This window comes from Caretta caretta, chromosome 27 (genome assembly GCF_965140235.1).
Source record: "Caretta caretta isolate rCarCar2 chromosome 27, rCarCar1.hap1, whole genome shotgun sequence".
NCBI classification, from domain to species: domain Eukaryota; kingdom Metazoa; phylum Chordata; order Testudines; family Cheloniidae; genus Caretta; species Caretta caretta.
This window is the reverse complement of record NC_134232.1, coordinates 15,107,041-15,124,249: the sequence shown is the minus strand read 5'-3', so window position 1 is coordinate 15,124,249 and position 17,209 is coordinate 15,107,041. Positions and strand designations below refer to the sequence as shown.

At 63.7% G+C, this 17,209-nt stretch overlaps 2 protein-coding genes across 9 annotated transcripts in view; both read left to right on the top strand.

The window, feature by feature from the left end:
• Window positions 1–6,381, top strand: part of STAT5B (signal transducer and activator of transcription 5B) — a 45,228-nt gene extending 38,847 nt beyond the window's left edge. For all 8 annotated transcript variants that reach the window (XM_048829974.2, XM_048829971.2, XM_075123729.1 and 5 more), the window contains 6 exons: window positions 513–607; window positions 696–826; window positions 2,362–2,517; window positions 2,836–2,887; window positions 3,751–3,858; window positions 4,015–6,381. In XM_048829974.2, the coding sequence (XP_048685931.1) occupies window positions 513–607; window positions 696–826; window positions 2,362–2,517; window positions 2,836–2,887; window positions 3,751–3,858; window positions 4,015–4,141 (669 nt within the window). In that variant the 3' untranslated portion in view covers window positions 4,142–6,381. The remainder of the gene's footprint in view (window positions 1–512; window positions 608–695; window positions 827–2,361; window positions 2,518–2,835; window positions 2,888–3,750; window positions 3,859–4,014) is intronic.
• A 2,210-nt stretch (window positions 6,382–8,591) lies between these two features.
• GHDC (GH3 domain containing) lies at window positions 8,592–16,421 on the top strand. Its single transcript, XM_075123604.1, has 8 exons — window positions 8,592–8,862; window positions 9,009–9,145; window positions 9,523–10,096; window positions 10,383–10,572; window positions 11,970–12,041; window positions 12,314–12,447; window positions 13,759–13,847; window positions 14,740–16,421. The coding sequence occupies exons 1-8, from the start codon at window positions 8,607–8,609 to the stop codon at window positions 14,938–14,940; spliced, it is 1,653 nt and encodes a 550-aa protein (XP_074979705.1). The 5' UTR covers window positions 8,592–8,606; the 3' UTR covers window positions 14,941–16,421.
• Window positions 16,422–17,209: the final 788 nt, after the last annotated feature.

The window sequence follows — 17,209 nt, the reverse complement described above, 5'->3', positions numbered from 1 at the left end:
GTGGAGACTTGCTGTCCCATCTGTGCACCCTGCCAGGAATCCCTTTGGCACAGGCTGGCAGTCGCATCTCGCTGCAGAACAGCGCATGGCATGTGGGAAGGAGCAAGAAGCAAACGGTGCTGACAGACTGTGAGAGATGGGACGCTGGCCCCAGCTCACACTGACACTGGACCAGCCTTCCCCTCCCAAGGAAGCAGGCGGGGATGGTGGAAATCCGTCACCCTCTGGGTTAGGGGCCTGGCACACTTCCGCTGTGCCACTCTGCTGCCTGCCTCCCTCTGACTAGCACGGGAGAGATGCCAGGCTTGCCTGCGCTGGCAGGACTGTGCCCCCAGCTGCTCCCAGGAACAGAGCCTGCTTACCCAGTGCTCATCGTGATGCCTGCATGCACGTTAGGTGTGCATGAATCCCTGGTACCAAGCCCTGTGGCCAGAGCGGGGCTGGAGGACGGGAGTGGCTGTCGTAGGGCATGCTGGGCTCAGACATGCTCACGGTCTTTTTTCTTTACCCAGGAAAACTTGCCAGGGCGGAATTACACCTTCTGGCAGTGGTTCGATGGGGTCATGGAGGTGCTGAAGAAGCATCTTAAGCCTCACTGGAACGACGGGTGAGAGCCTCCTTCCCGTAACGGCCGACACGGCACAACCCCCTTCCCCCCGACTGCCAGCCCCTCACCCCCCTTTTCTGTGCTCCAGGGCCATCCTGGGCTTCGTCAACAAGCAGCAAGCACATGACCTGCTGATCAACAAGCCGGATGGGACCTTCCTGCTGCGGTTCAGTGACTCCGAGATCGGGGGCATCACCATCGCCTGGAAGTTTGACTCACGTGAGTCAGGGTGGGCTGGGGCAGTCTGGAGCCACATCCATGCCTGGGGCTGGAACAGGGCCAGCTCAGCCCTGGCCCGTGAGTCAGTTCATGACCCGTGAGCTGGGCATGGTGCAGAACAAACCCAGTCGTCGTGCTGGGCCAGTTCCTGCTTCTGGCTCCTCCTGCTTGGAAGGCCAGCTGTGCTCCTAGGGCAGGGGCAGGCAAACTTTTTGGCCTGAGGGCCGCATCGGGTTTCTGAAATTGTATGGAGTGCTGGTTAGGGGAGGCTGTGCGCCCCCAAACAGCCATGCATGGCCTGGCCCCCGCCCCCTATCCGACCCTCCCCACCTGCTTCTCGCCCCCTGTTCCCTGACGGCCCGTGGGCTGTCGTTTGCCCACCTCTGTCCTAGAGGTTGTGCTGTGCTGATTTGTTACCGATGTCAGGAGACTAGATAAAGGTGCTCAGGCCAGGATAGCGTAGCCCCCTTCCCATGCAGGACCAGGCTATGCTGGTGCAAGCCCTGCCCTGCTGTCTAACCTCGGCTATGCTAGGGTGGTTGCACCATTTACTATACTAGCACAACTGGCTAGAGGACGCAGGCCTCCGCTGGCTGGCTGGGAGCTCTGGAAAGCCATTGGAAAGGGTAGCTTTGGGTTTTCTCTTTTTAGCTCAGAACACGTGACCTAGGCTGCTCCAGGCTGTCACAATGATTCTCTTCCCATTTATGAAATCCAGGGCAGGCCCTTGTGCGGCGGGTCCATGCTGAGCAGTTCGGTAAATCTTCTAAAGGGTGTTCTGTCATGAGAGCTGTGTTTAAAGAGACCTATGTGAAAATACAACCAGAGCAGAGTGCCACTCGCAACGAACTAGACTCCATGTTAACCCTGAAATAGCCTCACGGCTCTGCCTCACCTCTGCCTCTCAGCTCAGCTTAGCCAATCACAGCAGAGTTTTCGGTTCACTTTGGTTTCTAGTTAGTTTCACTTTCTGGCTCTCTGGGGAGCTGTTGTGTCAGATGATGTGCTGCAAGGGAGCGGGTGAGCTCAAAGAAAAGCTGTTTTTATTAACTTGAGATTTTAAACAACTATGCTCGTGAAACATGTCAGAGGAGTTTGTACGCCCTGAATGCAGCGGCAGCCCTGGCGCTCTGCACGAGCCGGTGGGAAACTCACGGGACTTGAACTGCAAGTTCGGCTATATTTGGGTTTTTTTTCTTAAAGCCCCAGCTCCCGGATTCAGGCGATTCCGCGAGAATCTCACCTTTTGTGTACACAAACAATACATTTCCAGCCCTGGGGGATGCAGGGAGGGAATCCTAAAGCTCAAAGGCAGAAGGTGGAGAAAAAGAACCCAATGCTGATTCTTATTGGAGGTCTCATGATTTTGAAGCCAGTCTTGCAGTTCCTCGAGGCCTGGCTCCCAGGGGCCAGCTGTGCCGCACAAGGGCCTGTCTTAAGCAGCATTGTTCTTAGGCCCCTCTGCGACACGGAGGAGACCCGCGGCTCTGGGCTCTGTGTTTCACTGTCGTATCTCTCTGCTGTTGCGTTTCTAGCTGAGAGGATGTTTTGGAACCTCATGCCCTTCACGACCAGAGACTTCTCCATCCGCTCGCTAGCCGACCGCTTGGGTGACCTCAATTACCTCATCTACGTGTTCCCCGACCGGCCCAAGGACGAGGTCTTCTCCAAGTACTACACGCCGGTTCTCTGTGAGTGCGCCATGCAGCGCTGGGCCCTGCACTGGCCTGTGTTCCCCTCGCCCTGCAGCAGGCTCTGGGGCTGTTGGAGCTGGCATCAGCTCGTACCCCTGAGGGCCTGGCCCGTTAGCAGCCAACGGTTCCTCTCAGTGGTGTACGGCCTCATGGCACAGAGACCCGAACCCGACAGTGCTGATGGGCTCTCCTGCTCGTCGGAGTCCTCGTGCCGACCGGCTGCTAGCCCAGGTGACGCTGTCGGGTCAGTGCCTGGAACGTCCCCTGGCCTCTCCATGCCTTAGCGCTGTCTTCTCTCTCTCGCCCTGTCTGTAGCTAAAGCCGTGGATGGATACGTGAAGCCACAGATCAAACAAGTGGTGCCAGAGTAAGTCCGTCTGGGTGTGCGTCTGTCTGTCCATCTGGGCGTGCGTGCGTCTGTCTGTGTGCTGTCCTCGGCCCGTGTCTCCCTCTTCCCCTCCGTTAACACCCCTTGTTGAGGAAATGTCAGATTCTGAACCAGTGTCCCAGCCCCGAGTCTCTTCCGCAGCCTTGTGCCTTACCAGGGGATGGGCCTGCGTGCTGCAGGCACCATGGGGTGGGGGGTGGGTGGGGGGGAAGCTGTTTGCCCTGTTGCTCACAGGGGGCAGAGCAGGTGGCCAGGGGAGGAGCACTCCAGGCTGGCAGCCCCAGCAGGCGGCCCCACAGGCTGCAGGAGGAAGTGATGGGTGTCAGGATCCTATGGCAGGGCTGGAGCCTGGCTCTGCGCTGGGTGTGTGCCGCACTGGGAGGATTTAAAACACCCCTGAGAAGTGAACTGGCTACGGGGGTGTTTGCTGGGCACTTGGGAGGGGCTGGTATGGGCCGAGCAGGATCTGCACAGATGAGGCCAGCTCTGATTGTGGCCGTTCCCACCGACATGGCTTCCCCTGGACTGCGTGGGAGGGTGTAAAGGACCATCGACACAGCCGTGGGTACGGCCTCCTTCCCCCTGGCCCCAGGGAGCTGAGGACGGCATCGATTCAGGAGCTGGACCCATGTGAAATCCCTCGGCTACCATCAGTAGCCCAAGGCCACGGGGCCAGCAGGACAGAAGTTGCCATTGCAGCCAGGGAGAGGAGCCGGCAGAGTGGGACAGAGCTGCAGCCTGCCCTTCGGTGCAGTGCCTCCTCGCCTCCCCACTCTCATCACCCTCCCCATGGCCCTGGCGCCCCCAGCCCAGCTGACGCGCCGGTCCCTCATCTGTTCCAGGTTTGCCAGCGCCTCCGGGGATCCCGCCGCCGGAACGGTCACCTACATGGATCAGGCACCGTCGCCGGCCGTGTGCTCCCAGCCGCATTACAACGTCTACCCGCAGAAGTAGGTGCTGCTCCTTCCCCAGGCCTGAGCCGCGTTCCGGGGGCGAGGGGTTCCCCCGTGCTGGGGGCATGTTTAGCTGGAGCATGCTGCTCCCGGCCCCCCGGCGTGCCTATTCTGGGATGCCTCCCCCAGGCTCGCCCTGTCTCTCTCTCTCAGCCCTGACTCCGTCCTGGATCCCGAGGGCGAGTTCGACCTGGACGATACAATGGACGTCGCACGACACGTGGAGGAGCTTCTCCGGCGGCCCATGGACACTCAGTGGATCCCCCACAGCCAGTCGTGACCCTGTGCCGTGGTACGGCCCCAGCCCGGCAGCCGTGTCCCTGGGAGACGATCCGGGGCGCGTGCCCCGTGGAGAGCAGCCCTGTGTTGGTGTCTCTGTGCGTGGGCCCCTGTGTGGGGGGTGCTCGTCCGGGGGCTTTGCTCTGCACCAGCTGCAGTGTCCATGGCTGCGCTTGGCTCTTCGGTGTTTATCCCCGTGTACTAAAGGCAGTGGGCTTGTCGTAGGGTTTCCCTGTCTGTTCCTTTGAGGCCTGCCTTCAGCTTCTCGCTTCTGCAGCGCTGCTCCTCCCCGTGCAGCAGATCCCCGGAGCCCCATGTGCTTCAGCACCCGCTGGACTCGGATCCCTGCCCCTGTGCCCAGGGGCCTCTCAGCGTGGGGGGCGGGCCTGGGAGGTTGTTTGCAGTAATCGTCACATCTAGGAGTTCTGTGTTCAAATTCCTTCCTTTTGTTACCAGCTCCCCCGTCCCGGGGGGCGTGTGCGTGTGCGTTGGGTCCTGTTTGTGTGCACAGAGACCTGGGGGCAAAGACTCTTTCTTCTCAGCCTAGGCAGCAGCATCTGCGCCTTGGGAGTGGCTTGCTGGGAAGGCGCCCCTCCAGGGCCCGTTTCTCCTCCCAGTTCCTGCGTGGCCCGTGTCCGCTCAGCCAGTGGGACGCTGCCCTTCCCCTACGCCTACCGGTGGGGGGTGTTTAATAAACCCTGAGAGGAAGGAGGGGGTTCCAGGTGGACACGACTGCTCTGTGTGCAGGAGGAATGGGGCTCCCGGCTGGGGTCTGGGTGAGGCGCGGCTCAGGCTGGGGTGAGAGGCTGCCGGTCCCGCCCCGGGTGCCCTCCCTCCCCCCCCTTCGACATTATTTTTCTACGGCTGAGTAAATAAAGCACAGAATATTTTTTTAACACAAAGCTCTGGATTCCGCGTGTCTCTGTGGGAGCATCAGCTCTGGGCTCAGCAGCTAGCTGACGTCCTGGGGAGGGGTCAGACAGAGCCCCTGGGGCTGGGGCTGTCGGTGGGCCGGGCAGCAGGTGTTTGAGCCCAGGGCTGAGCTGCGCCCTGTGCAGACGTGCGGGGGAGGAGCTGCTGTGAGGGAAACGCTGCATTTGCCAGCTGGGTTCAATGGTCAGACTCCGTGGAGGAGGACAGGGGAGTTGTGACATTCCTCCCCCCGCTTTCTAGAGGACTTGCAGCAGCCCCCAGACGATGACTGGCCCCACATGGCCCGAGGCAGCAGGTGCTGAACCTGGCGATGGGCGTGCAGGGGCCCCAGCCAGGCCCTCTCGTCCCTCTGCTGCTTTCCTGTGTTCTGAGTGCCCTGAGCTGCGTGAGGGGAGCCGTGCCGCTGGCTCAGCCCTGAGCCACGTCTTGCCCAGAGGCACCGTGCTCGTCACCTGGCAGGTTTTGCAAAGGACGCTCCCCAGTGCGTCCTGGGCTGTGGCCGCGTGAGCCTCTGGCGAAGCAGCGCTAGGGCCAGGTGCTCCCCGCCAGACCCCATTTGCACCAGTGCTGTCTGTCCTGGTTTGAACCTAGGACCAGCTGCCCTGGTGCAAAGCGTGTCTGCCCCTGGGCATTGCACTAGTCACTGAAATCCCCGAGGCCTGGACGTAGGCAGGGCACGTGGGGAGGAGGCCGGGGCGCGTGGTCCGAATGGTCTGTCCCTTACCTGCTCAGTGCTGCAGGCAGCGGGGGCAGCTGGCGTGAGTGTGTGCTTAGCTCGGCATTGCTGCAAATCCTGCACGTGGCCTTTCATGTGCGTAACTCCACAACCCCCTGCTTTGCCAGGCTGCACGCCCGCAGGGCAAGGGCTGGGGCTGCCCCGGGCTCCTGGAGCGCTGGGCTGGCTCCAGCAGATAGAGCTAATATCATCCTGAAAACAAACAATTCCAGTCTTTTCTTTTTAAAGAAAAATTCTCTTGCCCAAGCCCCGGCCAGGTGGGGGTGAGTTCTCGCCTTTTGGAATTACAAGCAAATTTCAAAGAGAAGCAGGAAACGCTCTGATGCGAGGTGGGACACCCGCAGGTTAAAGATCACGACTCTTGTAGAAAGGAAAAAAATACATGATTTTAAAACTAGCCCCGGTGAAACTTTTTGATAATTTTCTTTAAAAACAAAACAAACCCAACCCCCCCCCCCCCCCCCCCCCAGAAAACCTTGTATGTGGAAACTGAATTATTTCAGCTGCCTCCTCTTCGTGTTGCAGGCTGCTCCTGCCTCGCGCAGGGCACTAATAAAGTATTGTCAACTCTGCCCGGGGCTGCAAAATTGTGTTTTTGTGTTCACAATACCGGCCTCATCTGCCCTGAGCGCTGCCCCCATAGGCCCCAGGCACCTGGCTCCTGCGACCCACAGCATCTGGCCCCCACAGGTCCTGTGGGCCACACGCCACCCAGCGGGGACGGGACCTCCTGCTGGGCCGTTCCTTAGCCTCCAAACCCAGTGCATAACGGCCTGCGGGACTCCCTGCCACAAGAGCAGGCTCTAGGAAGAGAGCTGGATCTTTAGTGGGCGAGCGTGAACCCATGGTGCAGCTCTGCTGGGGGGGCAGGGATGCCAGCCCTCCTCCCACTGGCAGGGGCAGGAAGAAACTCCTTGGAGGGGCAATGTACCTTCCACTGAACGGGCTGGGCTTGGCCTCCAGTTGGCGCCGGGGGCTGGGAGCCCGGGGCTGGGCCAGGCAGGCAATGCCTGGATTGCTGGGCTGGGGACGGTAGCTGCTGCCTGGGCAAGGGGCCTTGGAGCCGGGGATTGTCGCTGCTTTTTCCTGCTGTCTCCACGCTGGGGGTGTCATGGAGGCAGGGGAGGAGCAGAGCTGAGGGGCTCAGTGACCTGCCGGCTGGCAGCTGGGGTTGGGTTTCTGCCCAGAGCTGTAGCCTCCTGCCCGTCACCATGGTGTCTGGCCCCCTGCCCCTTAAAATAGAGAGCAACTGCTGACTCCCTGGCGGGCTCCTGGGGGCCCCGGCTCTGCTCCCATTTGGAGGTGAAAGCTCTGCTGGGGGTCTCGGATTCGCTGTTTGGGACGTCGGGGCCAGGGGGGCGGCGAGTCGCTCACTGGGGCAGACAGGCCAGTTCCAGGGGGAAGGTTTGGTGGTGTCTCCTGCCTCTAGCCGAGCCCGGCTCCCAGGGGTGCCTGGAGCCCTTGGCCCAGCATGCTGCTCTTAGCGCATTCGGTGCCCCCCGGCCCGGCCCCCCCCAGCTCTGCCGGTGCCCCCCCACTCCTGACCCCTGCCTGGGCCCCCCCTCCCCCAGCTCTGCCGGTGCCTCCCCGGCCCGGGCCCCCCCTCCCCCAGCTCTGCCGGTGCCCCCCCACTCCTGACCCCGGCCCGGGCCCCCCCTCCCCCAGCTCTGCCGGTTCCCCCCTCACTCCCGGCCCAGGCCCCCCCTCCCCCAGCTCTGCCGGTGCCCCCCCCCACTCCCGACCCCCGGCCCAGGCCCCCCCTCCCCCAGCTCTGCCGGTGCCCCCCCCACTCCCGGCCCGGGCCCCTCCTCCCCCAGCTCTGCCGGTGCCCCCCCCACTCCCGACCTACAGCCCTGTTCCCCCCCCCCCCAGCTCTGCCGGTGCCGCCCCACTCCCGGCCCGGCCCGCCAGCCCTGGGTGCCCCCTGCCCTGGGGGCCGCAGGGCGGGACCCCCCATTCCCGGGGGGGGTCAATGGGCATCTGGCCCTTTAAGAGCTGGGGCCGCTCCCGTCCCTTTAATTCTCCGTCACTTCAGCGGGAGGCGGAGTGTCCGGGGGGGGACAAGGGGGGGCCGGTAGGAGACGCGGCTCCCGGCGGGGCAGGGGGGCTGCGGGACCGGCCGGGGGCACTGGGGGGCCCGAGATATTGGCGGGGGCCGGGGGGGCTATTGAGGTGTTGGGGGGCCAGGTGGGGTTGTGAGGAGCATGGGGGCCAGGTGGGGCCGTTGGGGGGCCAGGTGGGGCCGTTGGGGGGCCAGGTGGGGTTGTGGGGGGCACTGGGGCCATTGAGGTATTGGGGGGCCCGGGTGGGGTTGTGAGGGCCAGGTGGAGCCAGGTGGGGCCGTTGTGGGGCCAGATGGGGTTGTTGGGGGTCCAGGTGGGGCTATTGAGGTATTGGGGGGCCCGGGTGGGGGGCCAGGTGGGGTTGTGGAGGGCCCTGGGGCAATTGAGGTGTTGGGGGGCCAGGTGGGGTTGTGAGGGGCATGGGGGGCCAGGTGGAGCTGTTGGGGGCCAGGTGGGGTTGTTGGGGGCCCAGGTGGGGCTATTGAGGTATTGGGGGGCCCGGGTGGGGGGCCAGGTGGGGTTGTGGGGGGCCCTGGGGCCATTGAGGTTTTGGGGGGCCAGGTGGGGTTGTGAGGGGCATGGGGGGCCAGGTGGGGTTGTTGGGGGCCCGGGTGGGGGGCCAGGTGGGGTTGTGGGGGGCCCTGGGGCCATTGACGTGTTGGGGGGCCCAGGGGGCTGGGGGGGTCCGTGTGTCTCTCTGTGCTGACGATCCCCCCTCTCCCCACAGCGCCGCGATGCTGCTTGTCGGGCTGGCCGTGGCCCTGGCCCTGCTGCTCTGGGCCTGGCGCTGCCGCCCGGGGGGCGCAGGATCCGGGGGGGGCCGGTGGGGGCCCTGGGGGCTCGTTCTCCGGCACTGGCTGGCGCTGCGGGTGCTGGGCCGGGCCGTGGGCTGCCAGCGCTGGCATCTGGAGCAGGCGTCGGCGGCCGCGCGGCGGAGCCAGGAGCGCCTCCTGCTGCGGCTGCTGGGGCGAGCCGGGGCCGCGGAGCCAGGTACCGGGGCAGGGCCTGGCGCTGGGCGAGGGTGCCCGTCCCTGGGCCCCCAGCCCCTTGTGGGCACCCGGCCGGGGGGGCTGGGCCCGCCCCCTCCCAGCAGGGCGTGGGGGGCTCATCCTGACCCCGGCGTGTTCTCCCCGCAGACCCGGGCGTGTTCCGGGAGCGTCGCCCCCTGGCCCGGCGCGGCTCCCAGGGGGGCGAGGCGCCTGCCCCCCCGGCACTGCCGACGGGGCCCTGGGCTCTGCTTCGGAGCTGCTGCACCGCGGACTCCCCCCTGCAGGTACGTGGAGGCAGCCGGGGCAGGGTCCTGCGGACCAGGGCTCCCCCCTTTTCAGGGTGCCCGGGAGGGGGGAATGTGTCTCAGCCCCCCCACCCATGTGCCACACGGCCCTGCTGCCCCAAACTGGAGCTGAGCCAGAGGGAGCCGAGGGGCTGGGGGGAGTGAGAGCTGAGTGGGAGAGAGCTACAGGGGAGGGAGGTGTCCTAGGCTGGGCTTTTCCCCTGGGGGGCTGGATTTCACAGGCTGGTACCCGGGGAAGGGGGGGAGGGGAGGGGGTGTTGCAGGCTGGTACCCGGGGGGGCGGGGGGAGATACAATGGCTGGTATCTGGCTGCCCTGGCTCTGTCTCCATCTCTCTCTCCCCCTCTCCCCGCCCAGGGGCCCGTCTTGTACCTGGACATCCTCAGCAGAGTCTTCCCGGAGGCCCTGAGCCCGCGGGGCACGGCCCGCTTCTCCTGGGCCCGGGGCTGCTCCCTCCCTGCCGCAGCCTGGCCGCTGCCCACCCTGTACTGCACTCCGGAGGAGGCGGGCACCGTGCCCTCGCGAGCCGCGGCCCTGTATGTGCAGCTGGTGTTTGCCCTGCGGGAGCGAGCACTGCGGGCGCTGGAGGCCGGGCTGGCCTCGGAGCTGTACGATGCCCTGGGCGTGCTGCACGCCAGCTGGGAGGGCCTGGCGCAGGACCTGGCCTTGGGGAAGCTGAGTCCCCGGCTGGAGCTGCCTGAGGGGACCCGGCGCCGGCTGGAGGGGCTGCTGGCTCCCGACGCGGCGCGGGCGGCGGAGCTGAGGGCAGAGTGTACCAGGGGCTGGGACGGCGTCGCCCAGCGCCTGTGGCCGCGGCTCCAGGTGGTGGTGGTGGCAGAGCCCAGCGGCGAGCAGCTCTACGGGGAGGCCCTGCGGGAGTCGGAGTGCCGGGGCCTCCCCTTCTACTGCCCCTTCTACGGCGCAGCAGGAGGTAAAGGGGCATCGGCCGAGCCAGGCGGGGTCAGGTCAGCGCCCTGTGCAGGCAGGAGCCCCGTAAGCAGAGCCCAGTGTCTGCGCAATGGGGGGGGCGTGGTGAGCCCCAGCCCCGCGTAGCAGTGGGGGGCCAGTGCTGGCTGTTCAGGTCATTCTCCTGCAGGCCGAGAGGGTGTCTCCATGCTGCACAAGGGGGCCGCTGTGGGTCTGTCTGCGGGGGCTGGGTAGCCGGAGGGCTGGGGGCTGTGTACTCTCCCTGCTGACCCACAGTGTCCGCCCACCAGCTCTGCTCGGGGTGAACCTGTGGCCGGAGCAGCCCGACCCCCGCTACCTGCTCTGCCCGGGCTGGGCTTTCTGCGAGTTCCTGCCGGCGGGGCCGGGCGCTGAGGGGCCCCCCGAGACCGTGCTGCTGGCAGACGTTGAGCAGGGCCAGGAGTATGAGCTGGTGCTGACGGCCCAGGATGGATTGTCCAGGTGCCCCCTTTCCTGCCACCCCCATATGCCCTGCGCCCCCACCAGTCCTCTATGCCCTGCCAGCCCCATACACCCCCTGCCCCACCAGTCCTGTACGCCCTGTGCCCCCCACCACCCCAGTGTGCCCCGCACCTCTCAGCATCTGCCCCCTGTAACGAGGCTGGTTCTGGCGGGACCCAACTGAGAGTGCCAATTCAGGACGAACTGCTTCAAGCAGGGCAGTCACCGCCCAAGGCTGGGGTTTTTCCACCTCTAAGGCAAACCAAACCAGCCAGCCAGAGAGGACTTCGGTCTCACCCCACTGGCTAACCACAAGTCACACAAGCAATTCCTTAGACACTCCAGTTTCCCAGTATCTCCACCAGTGCCACTTGTTATGGGGACAAATGGTGATAAAAACCAGTACCCCAGTAAAAGAAAAATGGTTTTCTTGATCCCAAAGGCCCAAGCCCCAGACCCGGGTCAATATACAAATCAGATCTTGCCCACAAATCACGCTGTTGCCAATCCTTTAGAATCTAAAATCTAAAGGTTTATTCATAAAAGGAAAAAGATACAGATGAGAGCTAGAATTGGTCAAATGGAATCAATGACACACAGTGATGGCAAAGTTCTTGGTTCAGGCTTGTAGAAGCACTAGAATAAACGGCAGGTTCAAATCAAGTCTCTGGAGAACATCCCCAGCTGGGTCTTTCAGTTCTTGGTTCAAAACTTCAGTGTAGCAAAGTCCCTCCAGAGGTAAGAAGCAGGACTGAAGACAGGATGGAGATGAGGCATCAGCCTTTTATAGTCTCCTCCAGGTGTAAGAACCCCTCTTTGTTCTTACTGTGGAAAATTACAGCAAAATGGAGTTTGGAGTCACATGGGCAAGTCCCTGCATATTTCGCTGAGTCCCCAGGCGTGTCTGCCTTATGCTCAAATAAATTGGTTAGTCGCTAAGGTGCCACAAGTACTCCTTTTCTTCTCTCAATGGGTCAGTTGTGTCGCTGATGGTCCTTAATGGGCCATCAGGCAGGCTAGGCAGAGCTGACACCAACTTGTCTGGGGTGTCACCCAGAAGCAGAGCAGAAGTTTGAACTTCAGACAGTGTAGAGCCAATATTCATAACTTCAACTACAAAAATGATACCCACATATAGACAGCACAACCCTAACCAGCAAACCGTAACCGTGTCTGAGACACCTCATTTGACTCCCTTTATACAAGATTTGGTGCCACGACAGGACCTTGGTTGCAACAATGATCTATACGGTCCCAGATTAGGTCAATAACGTCACACCCCCCACCCCAGTGCGCCCCATGTGCCCGCTGCTGTCCATGGGAGGCCGCGATGGAATGGGGCCTGTTGCGGGAACTACGGTCGTGGCTCACGTTCTCTCTACCCCTTTATCCGTTAGGTGCCGCATCGGGGAGGTGCTGAAGGTGGCTGAATTCCACAACCAGTGCCCCATCGTGGGGCCCGTGCGCAGGTGGGGACAGTCACCCCCACACACCCCGTGCCAGCTCCCCACACGCTCGGCTGCTGCCTGGGGAACGCTGGGGACCAGATGGGAGCTGCCCCTGCAGGGCGGTTTGGGGGGGAGGATGAAGTGGGGTGGGGGCTGGGGGCTCCCCTCCCCGGTGCTTTGAGGGCGGGGGTGGGGCCGTTCTGGCTGGAGAGTTTGAGGCCATGGCACTGCCCCCTGCTGGCAGAGGTGCAGTCACCCGATTCCCACGCTCACCCCTGCTCTTGGCTCCCCAGGCTGAGCCAGACCCTGAGCGTGCGTGGGGAAGGTGTCCCCGAGGAGCGCTTCTACCGGAGCCTGTGCCGTGCCGTGGCCATGTGGCCGGGAGCCCGGCTGGTCGATTACGTCTGTGCAGAGAGCAGCCTTCTGGGTAAGTGCCGCTCCCGGTACCCAGCCCCGTGCTGGCAAGGCCGGGCCTGTACGTGTCCTAGGGCTCCTGGCTTGAGACAGCCTGGCCCCTCTCTGCCCCACTGGCTATGCTCTGCGCTGCTGCCCCTTTCAGCACCCCTGGGTTTGCCTGACCCTGTCTGTGCTCAGGCCTGGCTGGCCGTGTGTCACGGAGTCCCCGGGCGATGCTCTGGAACTGCTCCCTACGACGCCAGGCAGGACTCTGGGGCAGTCTCCTCTCTGGGAGCAGCCTGTCTGCAGGACACAAAACTCACCCGGCTTCCACCTTCCTGGGTCTGACCTCGGAGCATTCAGCCTCCTCTGCCCCTCCGTGCGCTTCCCACAGCCAGTCCGCCCAGGCGGGGCTCCTGGGGAAGCCAGAGGGTCCTGCACCCCAACTCCGCAGTCAGACGGGACTCTCAGCCAGCCAGTAAAACAGAGGTTTATTAGACGACAGGAACATGGTCTAACTCAGAGCTTGTAGGTACAGAGAACCGGACCCCTCAGCCGGGTCCATTTTGGGGGGCATTGAGCCAGACAACCACCTCTGCCCTTCACTCCATGACTCCAGCCAGCCCCAAACTGAAACTCTCTCCAGCCCCCCCTCCTCTGGGCTTTGTCACTTTTCCGGGCCAGGAGGTCACCTGGTTCCTTTGTTCTCCAACCCTTCAGCTCTCACCTTGCAGGGGGAAGGGCCCAGGCCATCAGTTGCCAGGAGACAGAGTGTCAGCCATTTATGTACCCTGGCCCTTTGCTCTCCAACAATTACACCCCCTTATGCCACCACCTAGAGACTTAAGAACTGCATAGGGGAAACGGAGGCATCCCCACAGTATTCAGAGGAAACATTAAGAACAGGCCCACTTCGTCACATCGTGCCCCCAGCCTGGTCAGCCTGGGTCCCGGGCCCAGCTGTGTCCTGGTGCTGGGCCTGGTTCCAGGGGTTGGTGAGACGGCTGGACAGGAAGGGGCCAAGCCACCCAGGGCTGTGGCTGGCACTAGCCTTGGTGTCATGGAGTGGCCAGGTGATCCAGATCCCAGCACTGAGATGGGGGGGCAGCTGTGCCAGGGCAGCCCCTGAGCAGCTTGACGACAGGATGGCACCTCCTGGGAGCGGCTCTGCGCCCATCTGCAGCGAGGTACTGCTGCCGAGAGCCGGCCAGCTAGCCTGGCGTGGCCTGGGTCCTTGCCCCCCCATGGGGGTTTTCCACCCCTGTCCCTCAGCTCCCGGCATGGGATGTCTCTCCTGCTCTTCCAACTGGGTGGGTTAACGTGGGTCCATGCTGCCCCCCAGGTGCCTCCTCCGGGGCCTGTGCCCCCCATTACCAGGTGTTCGTGGAGCTGCGGGGCGTGCGTGATCTGTCGGAAGCACAGCGCTATAAGGTGAGTGCCTTGGGAAAATGGCAGCATGGGGTAGAGGCAGCTGGTGCCATGGGCAGGTGGGGGTCTTCCTGCTCCTGCTTGCCCAAATCCAGGGGCCTGGAGCTGGAAGGAGGCTTTGGTGGGGATGGACCTTCCCTCTCCAGCCTGCAGGAGGGAACGATCCTGCCTGCTTGGGGCTGCTCCCAGCATGGGGCTCTGGCCCCACCAGAGCCGCAGGGGTGCCCCGGCCTAGCCTGGGGTTTTCCCCTGGGGAGGTCTGTGCGTCTGTGGCTGGATTTGGCCACTAGGTGGCAGCACTCTCTGGTGCGGCTCAGCCCTGGCCTGCGGGAGCCGCCCCAGCTGCGCTGCTGAGCCCAAGGACAGGGCCTCGGCCCCTTGTGCGCTCCCCGGGGGGGTGGGGGTGGGATTGCACAGGTGAAGAGAAGCACACAGCAATGTCTGGGGCCGAGAGGGGCCCCGTCACCCTCACGGCACAGGGGGGCACTTGGTGCAGCAGAAGAGCCAGATGCTCTACCAGTGGAACTCCTCGCCACAAGGTCTGACTAAGGCTGGGAGCAGAGCAGGATTCCAAAGGGGCCTGGATGTTGCCAGGGGTAACGAGACCTTCCAGATGCAAACAGGGATGGGGGACAGCCCCTGCTGCTGACAGCGCTCGGGGCCGGTTGTCCCGGCACTGTAGGGCACCTGGCACCTTCCCCTGCTGCAGCTGGGACCGGCCACTGTGGGCAGAGGCTTGCCGGGCCCAGCTGGTCCAGGCTGGCGACCTTTGGGGTAGAAGGAGCTTTGGTGCACGGGTGAGGTAGAGGGTCTGATGCGACCCTTGGCTCCCGGAGCCGGAACCAGCCTGCTTGTTGCCCAGGGCGAGCCCCCACCCCTCTCCCTCTCCCTGCAGCTGGATCAGTGTCTCCAGGAGGATTTTCCTGTCTACAAAACCTTCCGCCTCAAGGGCAGCATTGGGCCAGTGCGGCTGCACCTGGTGGCGGCCGGGGCCTTCAGGGAGCTGCGGGATGCTGCGGGCCCCCCGGGCCCCATGGCCAGGGTCCTGAGGGAGAGGCGCCCGCTGCACTTCATCCAGAGCAGAGTTGTCTCGTGAGGCCGGCCAGCCCTGCGGTGCCACGGGCCCAGCTTGGCCTCGCTCAGGCTCTGCGTCTGCTGCTGCTTGCAGGGGGCAGGAAGGGTCCCTGGTGTAGGGAACCGGGGCTGTGGGGCAGGAGGCTGGGGAGGTCCCGTGGCCAGGGTGGGTGCGGCTCCGGGCCTGGCAGAGGCTGCCCGCAGAGCTCGCCTGGGAGGGATGGGTGGGGCAGGGTGGGGGCCATGACCTCTGCCCCACAGCCTTTCACGGTGCTACCGCAGGAAGGGGTGCCCGGTTGGGGCGCTGCACCCTACGTGGCCTCCCCATCACGGAGCATGCTGAGGGGAGCAGCGGGGCAGAGTGGAGAAGTTGCCTGCCCCTGCCCCCCTGCGAGGCCTGCCAGCTCCCTGCGGGTTCGGGGCCTGACCTGCTGGCGATGCTCCAGGTGTGGCCCTGCCAGGGAGCGGTTTACCCACCAGATGGCGCCAGCGTCACGTTCGCCTCCCAGGTCGGGAGCTCGGGGCAGGTGCTGGCTGCTTGGAGACGGGCAGGGAAGGGGAGACCCAGGGCTGGCGGCCCCGTGCCCCCAGGCAGGGAAGGGGGGTTGTCCGGGGCGGGGGTTTGAAGAGGAGGAGGCGGCTGGTGAGATGAGGGTTGATGGCTAAAGGGCAGCACCTGCCCCATCCCCGCAGTCTGCGCCCCTGGCAGCGAGGCAGGGCTGGGCTGGTCTCCCTACAGCAGAGCTTGGGGGCCGCGGCTCAGAGAAGCCCGGGGCGTCTGGGGGAGAGCCAGGAATCGAACCCTGGCTCGTGCTCCGACCATTGCACCCTACTTCCTCTGGCCACGGAGCTTGCGCCTGTCACCTCCTCCTTGGCAGCGCGAGGGCGAGGGCTGGCTGCAGAGGGAGCTGCCCCCTCGGCTGGAATCTCTCCTCTCCCTTGGCTTCGTTACTGTGATTGTTCCTGACAAATTTATCACCAGGCGTTCTGCTTGTGCCTTTTGCCCCAGGCTCTGCCTCTGTAGCACCCCTGAAATGCAGCCACCTCTGGGGTGGAAGGTGGTGGCTGCAGAAGGGAGGGCAAAGACGTGGGGCAATCTCTGATCGTCTTGGGGGAACTATCCATGGATCCTAGGGCCCACAAAGCACCGAGAGGCCCTTGGTTTGCAGGCCTGGGAACCAAATCACACTGCTCTGTGGAGCTGAGCCGGGCCTGCAGGGCAGGTATGGATGTCGTGCCTGGTGTGGCTCGAAGCTCCCAGCTGTGGTGTCCTACGTGGTGCCAGCGGCCTGGCTCACGGAGCTCCAGATCTGCTCGCAAAAAGCAAGTCCTTCGCTCGTGCGGTCCTGCGAGGCAGGAGCTCGGGAGGCCGAGATCGCTGGCAGCCCATAAGCTGCACTGCGGCACGTGCCCTCCGGTTTATGAAACAATGAGCGGGGGTGGGGGGGGGTTGCTTTTAATGTTTCAAAAAGCAAAATAAAGATGGATTATCTCTGAACATAACCCCCGGGCCTTGCACCGTGATTGGGGCTTTAATCCCCATGAAGAGATTTCAAGGCTGACTCTTGGCTTGATTAAAGAGTTCCCCATGGTGGGAGGTTTGCCTTGTGTTCGTTATGGAAGCAGCCCACCCCGTGAATATTTCACCAATTCGGCATCTGTTGCGGGGGCCCTGGGACCGTCCGGCTGCCTGGGAGATCCAGGCACAGGAGCTGGCTCTTCCCAGCAGCTAGTGACAGTGTTATTTGGAGGTCAACTGGGCTGTGATGCACAGGAAGCCTGCTGGGCGGACAGCTGGGCCTGGGGTAGGGGCAAGCCGAGCCCCTGGCAGGAGGTCTTGCCTTAGGAAGATGCAAAAAGCAGCCCCCAGCTTGCTACTGAAATTGCTCATCAGCCATAGATAATACGCTGGCAAAAGGCCTTGTCCAGCCTTTCCCCCCTGCCCTGTCCATGCTGCGGGAGCAAAATTCTGGTTGCAAGTGGAGAAAAAATGTCCTTTGGGGGCTGGGGCAGGGAGAGGGGAGGGCCTGGAGCTCTGCTCGGAGCTGGCATGCCTGGCCTCGCGCCAGCATCTCCTCTGCAAGGTGCCTGGTGAAAGCCCCCTGGCTGGATTCTGGGGGGCAGCTGGAGGAAGGCTCGTCACAGCACCCTGTCAGGGCCTGCTGTGCACAGAGAACAAGCTGGGGGGGGGGGGGGGGGCGCAGCTGTAGCATGTCCAACCCCAGCCATCAGCCAGTGAGTTAACGGGCCTGTTCCCTCCTGCAGGCGCTGTTCAAATCCACCTTCTGCAA

Bases quoted from the DNA above. Each gene is read 5' to 3' on its own strand.
- GHDC (XM_075123604.1), top strand. From the start codon at position 8,607: ATGCTGCTTGTCGGGCTGGCCGTGGCCCTGGCCCTGCTGCTCTGGGCC. The intron at 10,097-10,382 runs GTAAAGGGGCAT...TCCGCCCACCAG, and splicing joins CTTCTACGGCGCAGCAGGAG to CTCTGCTCGGGGTGAACCTG. The intron at 12,042-12,313 runs GTGGGGACAGTC...TTGGCTCCCCAG, and splicing joins ATCGTGGGGCCCGTGCGCAG to GCTGAGCCAGACCCTGAGCG.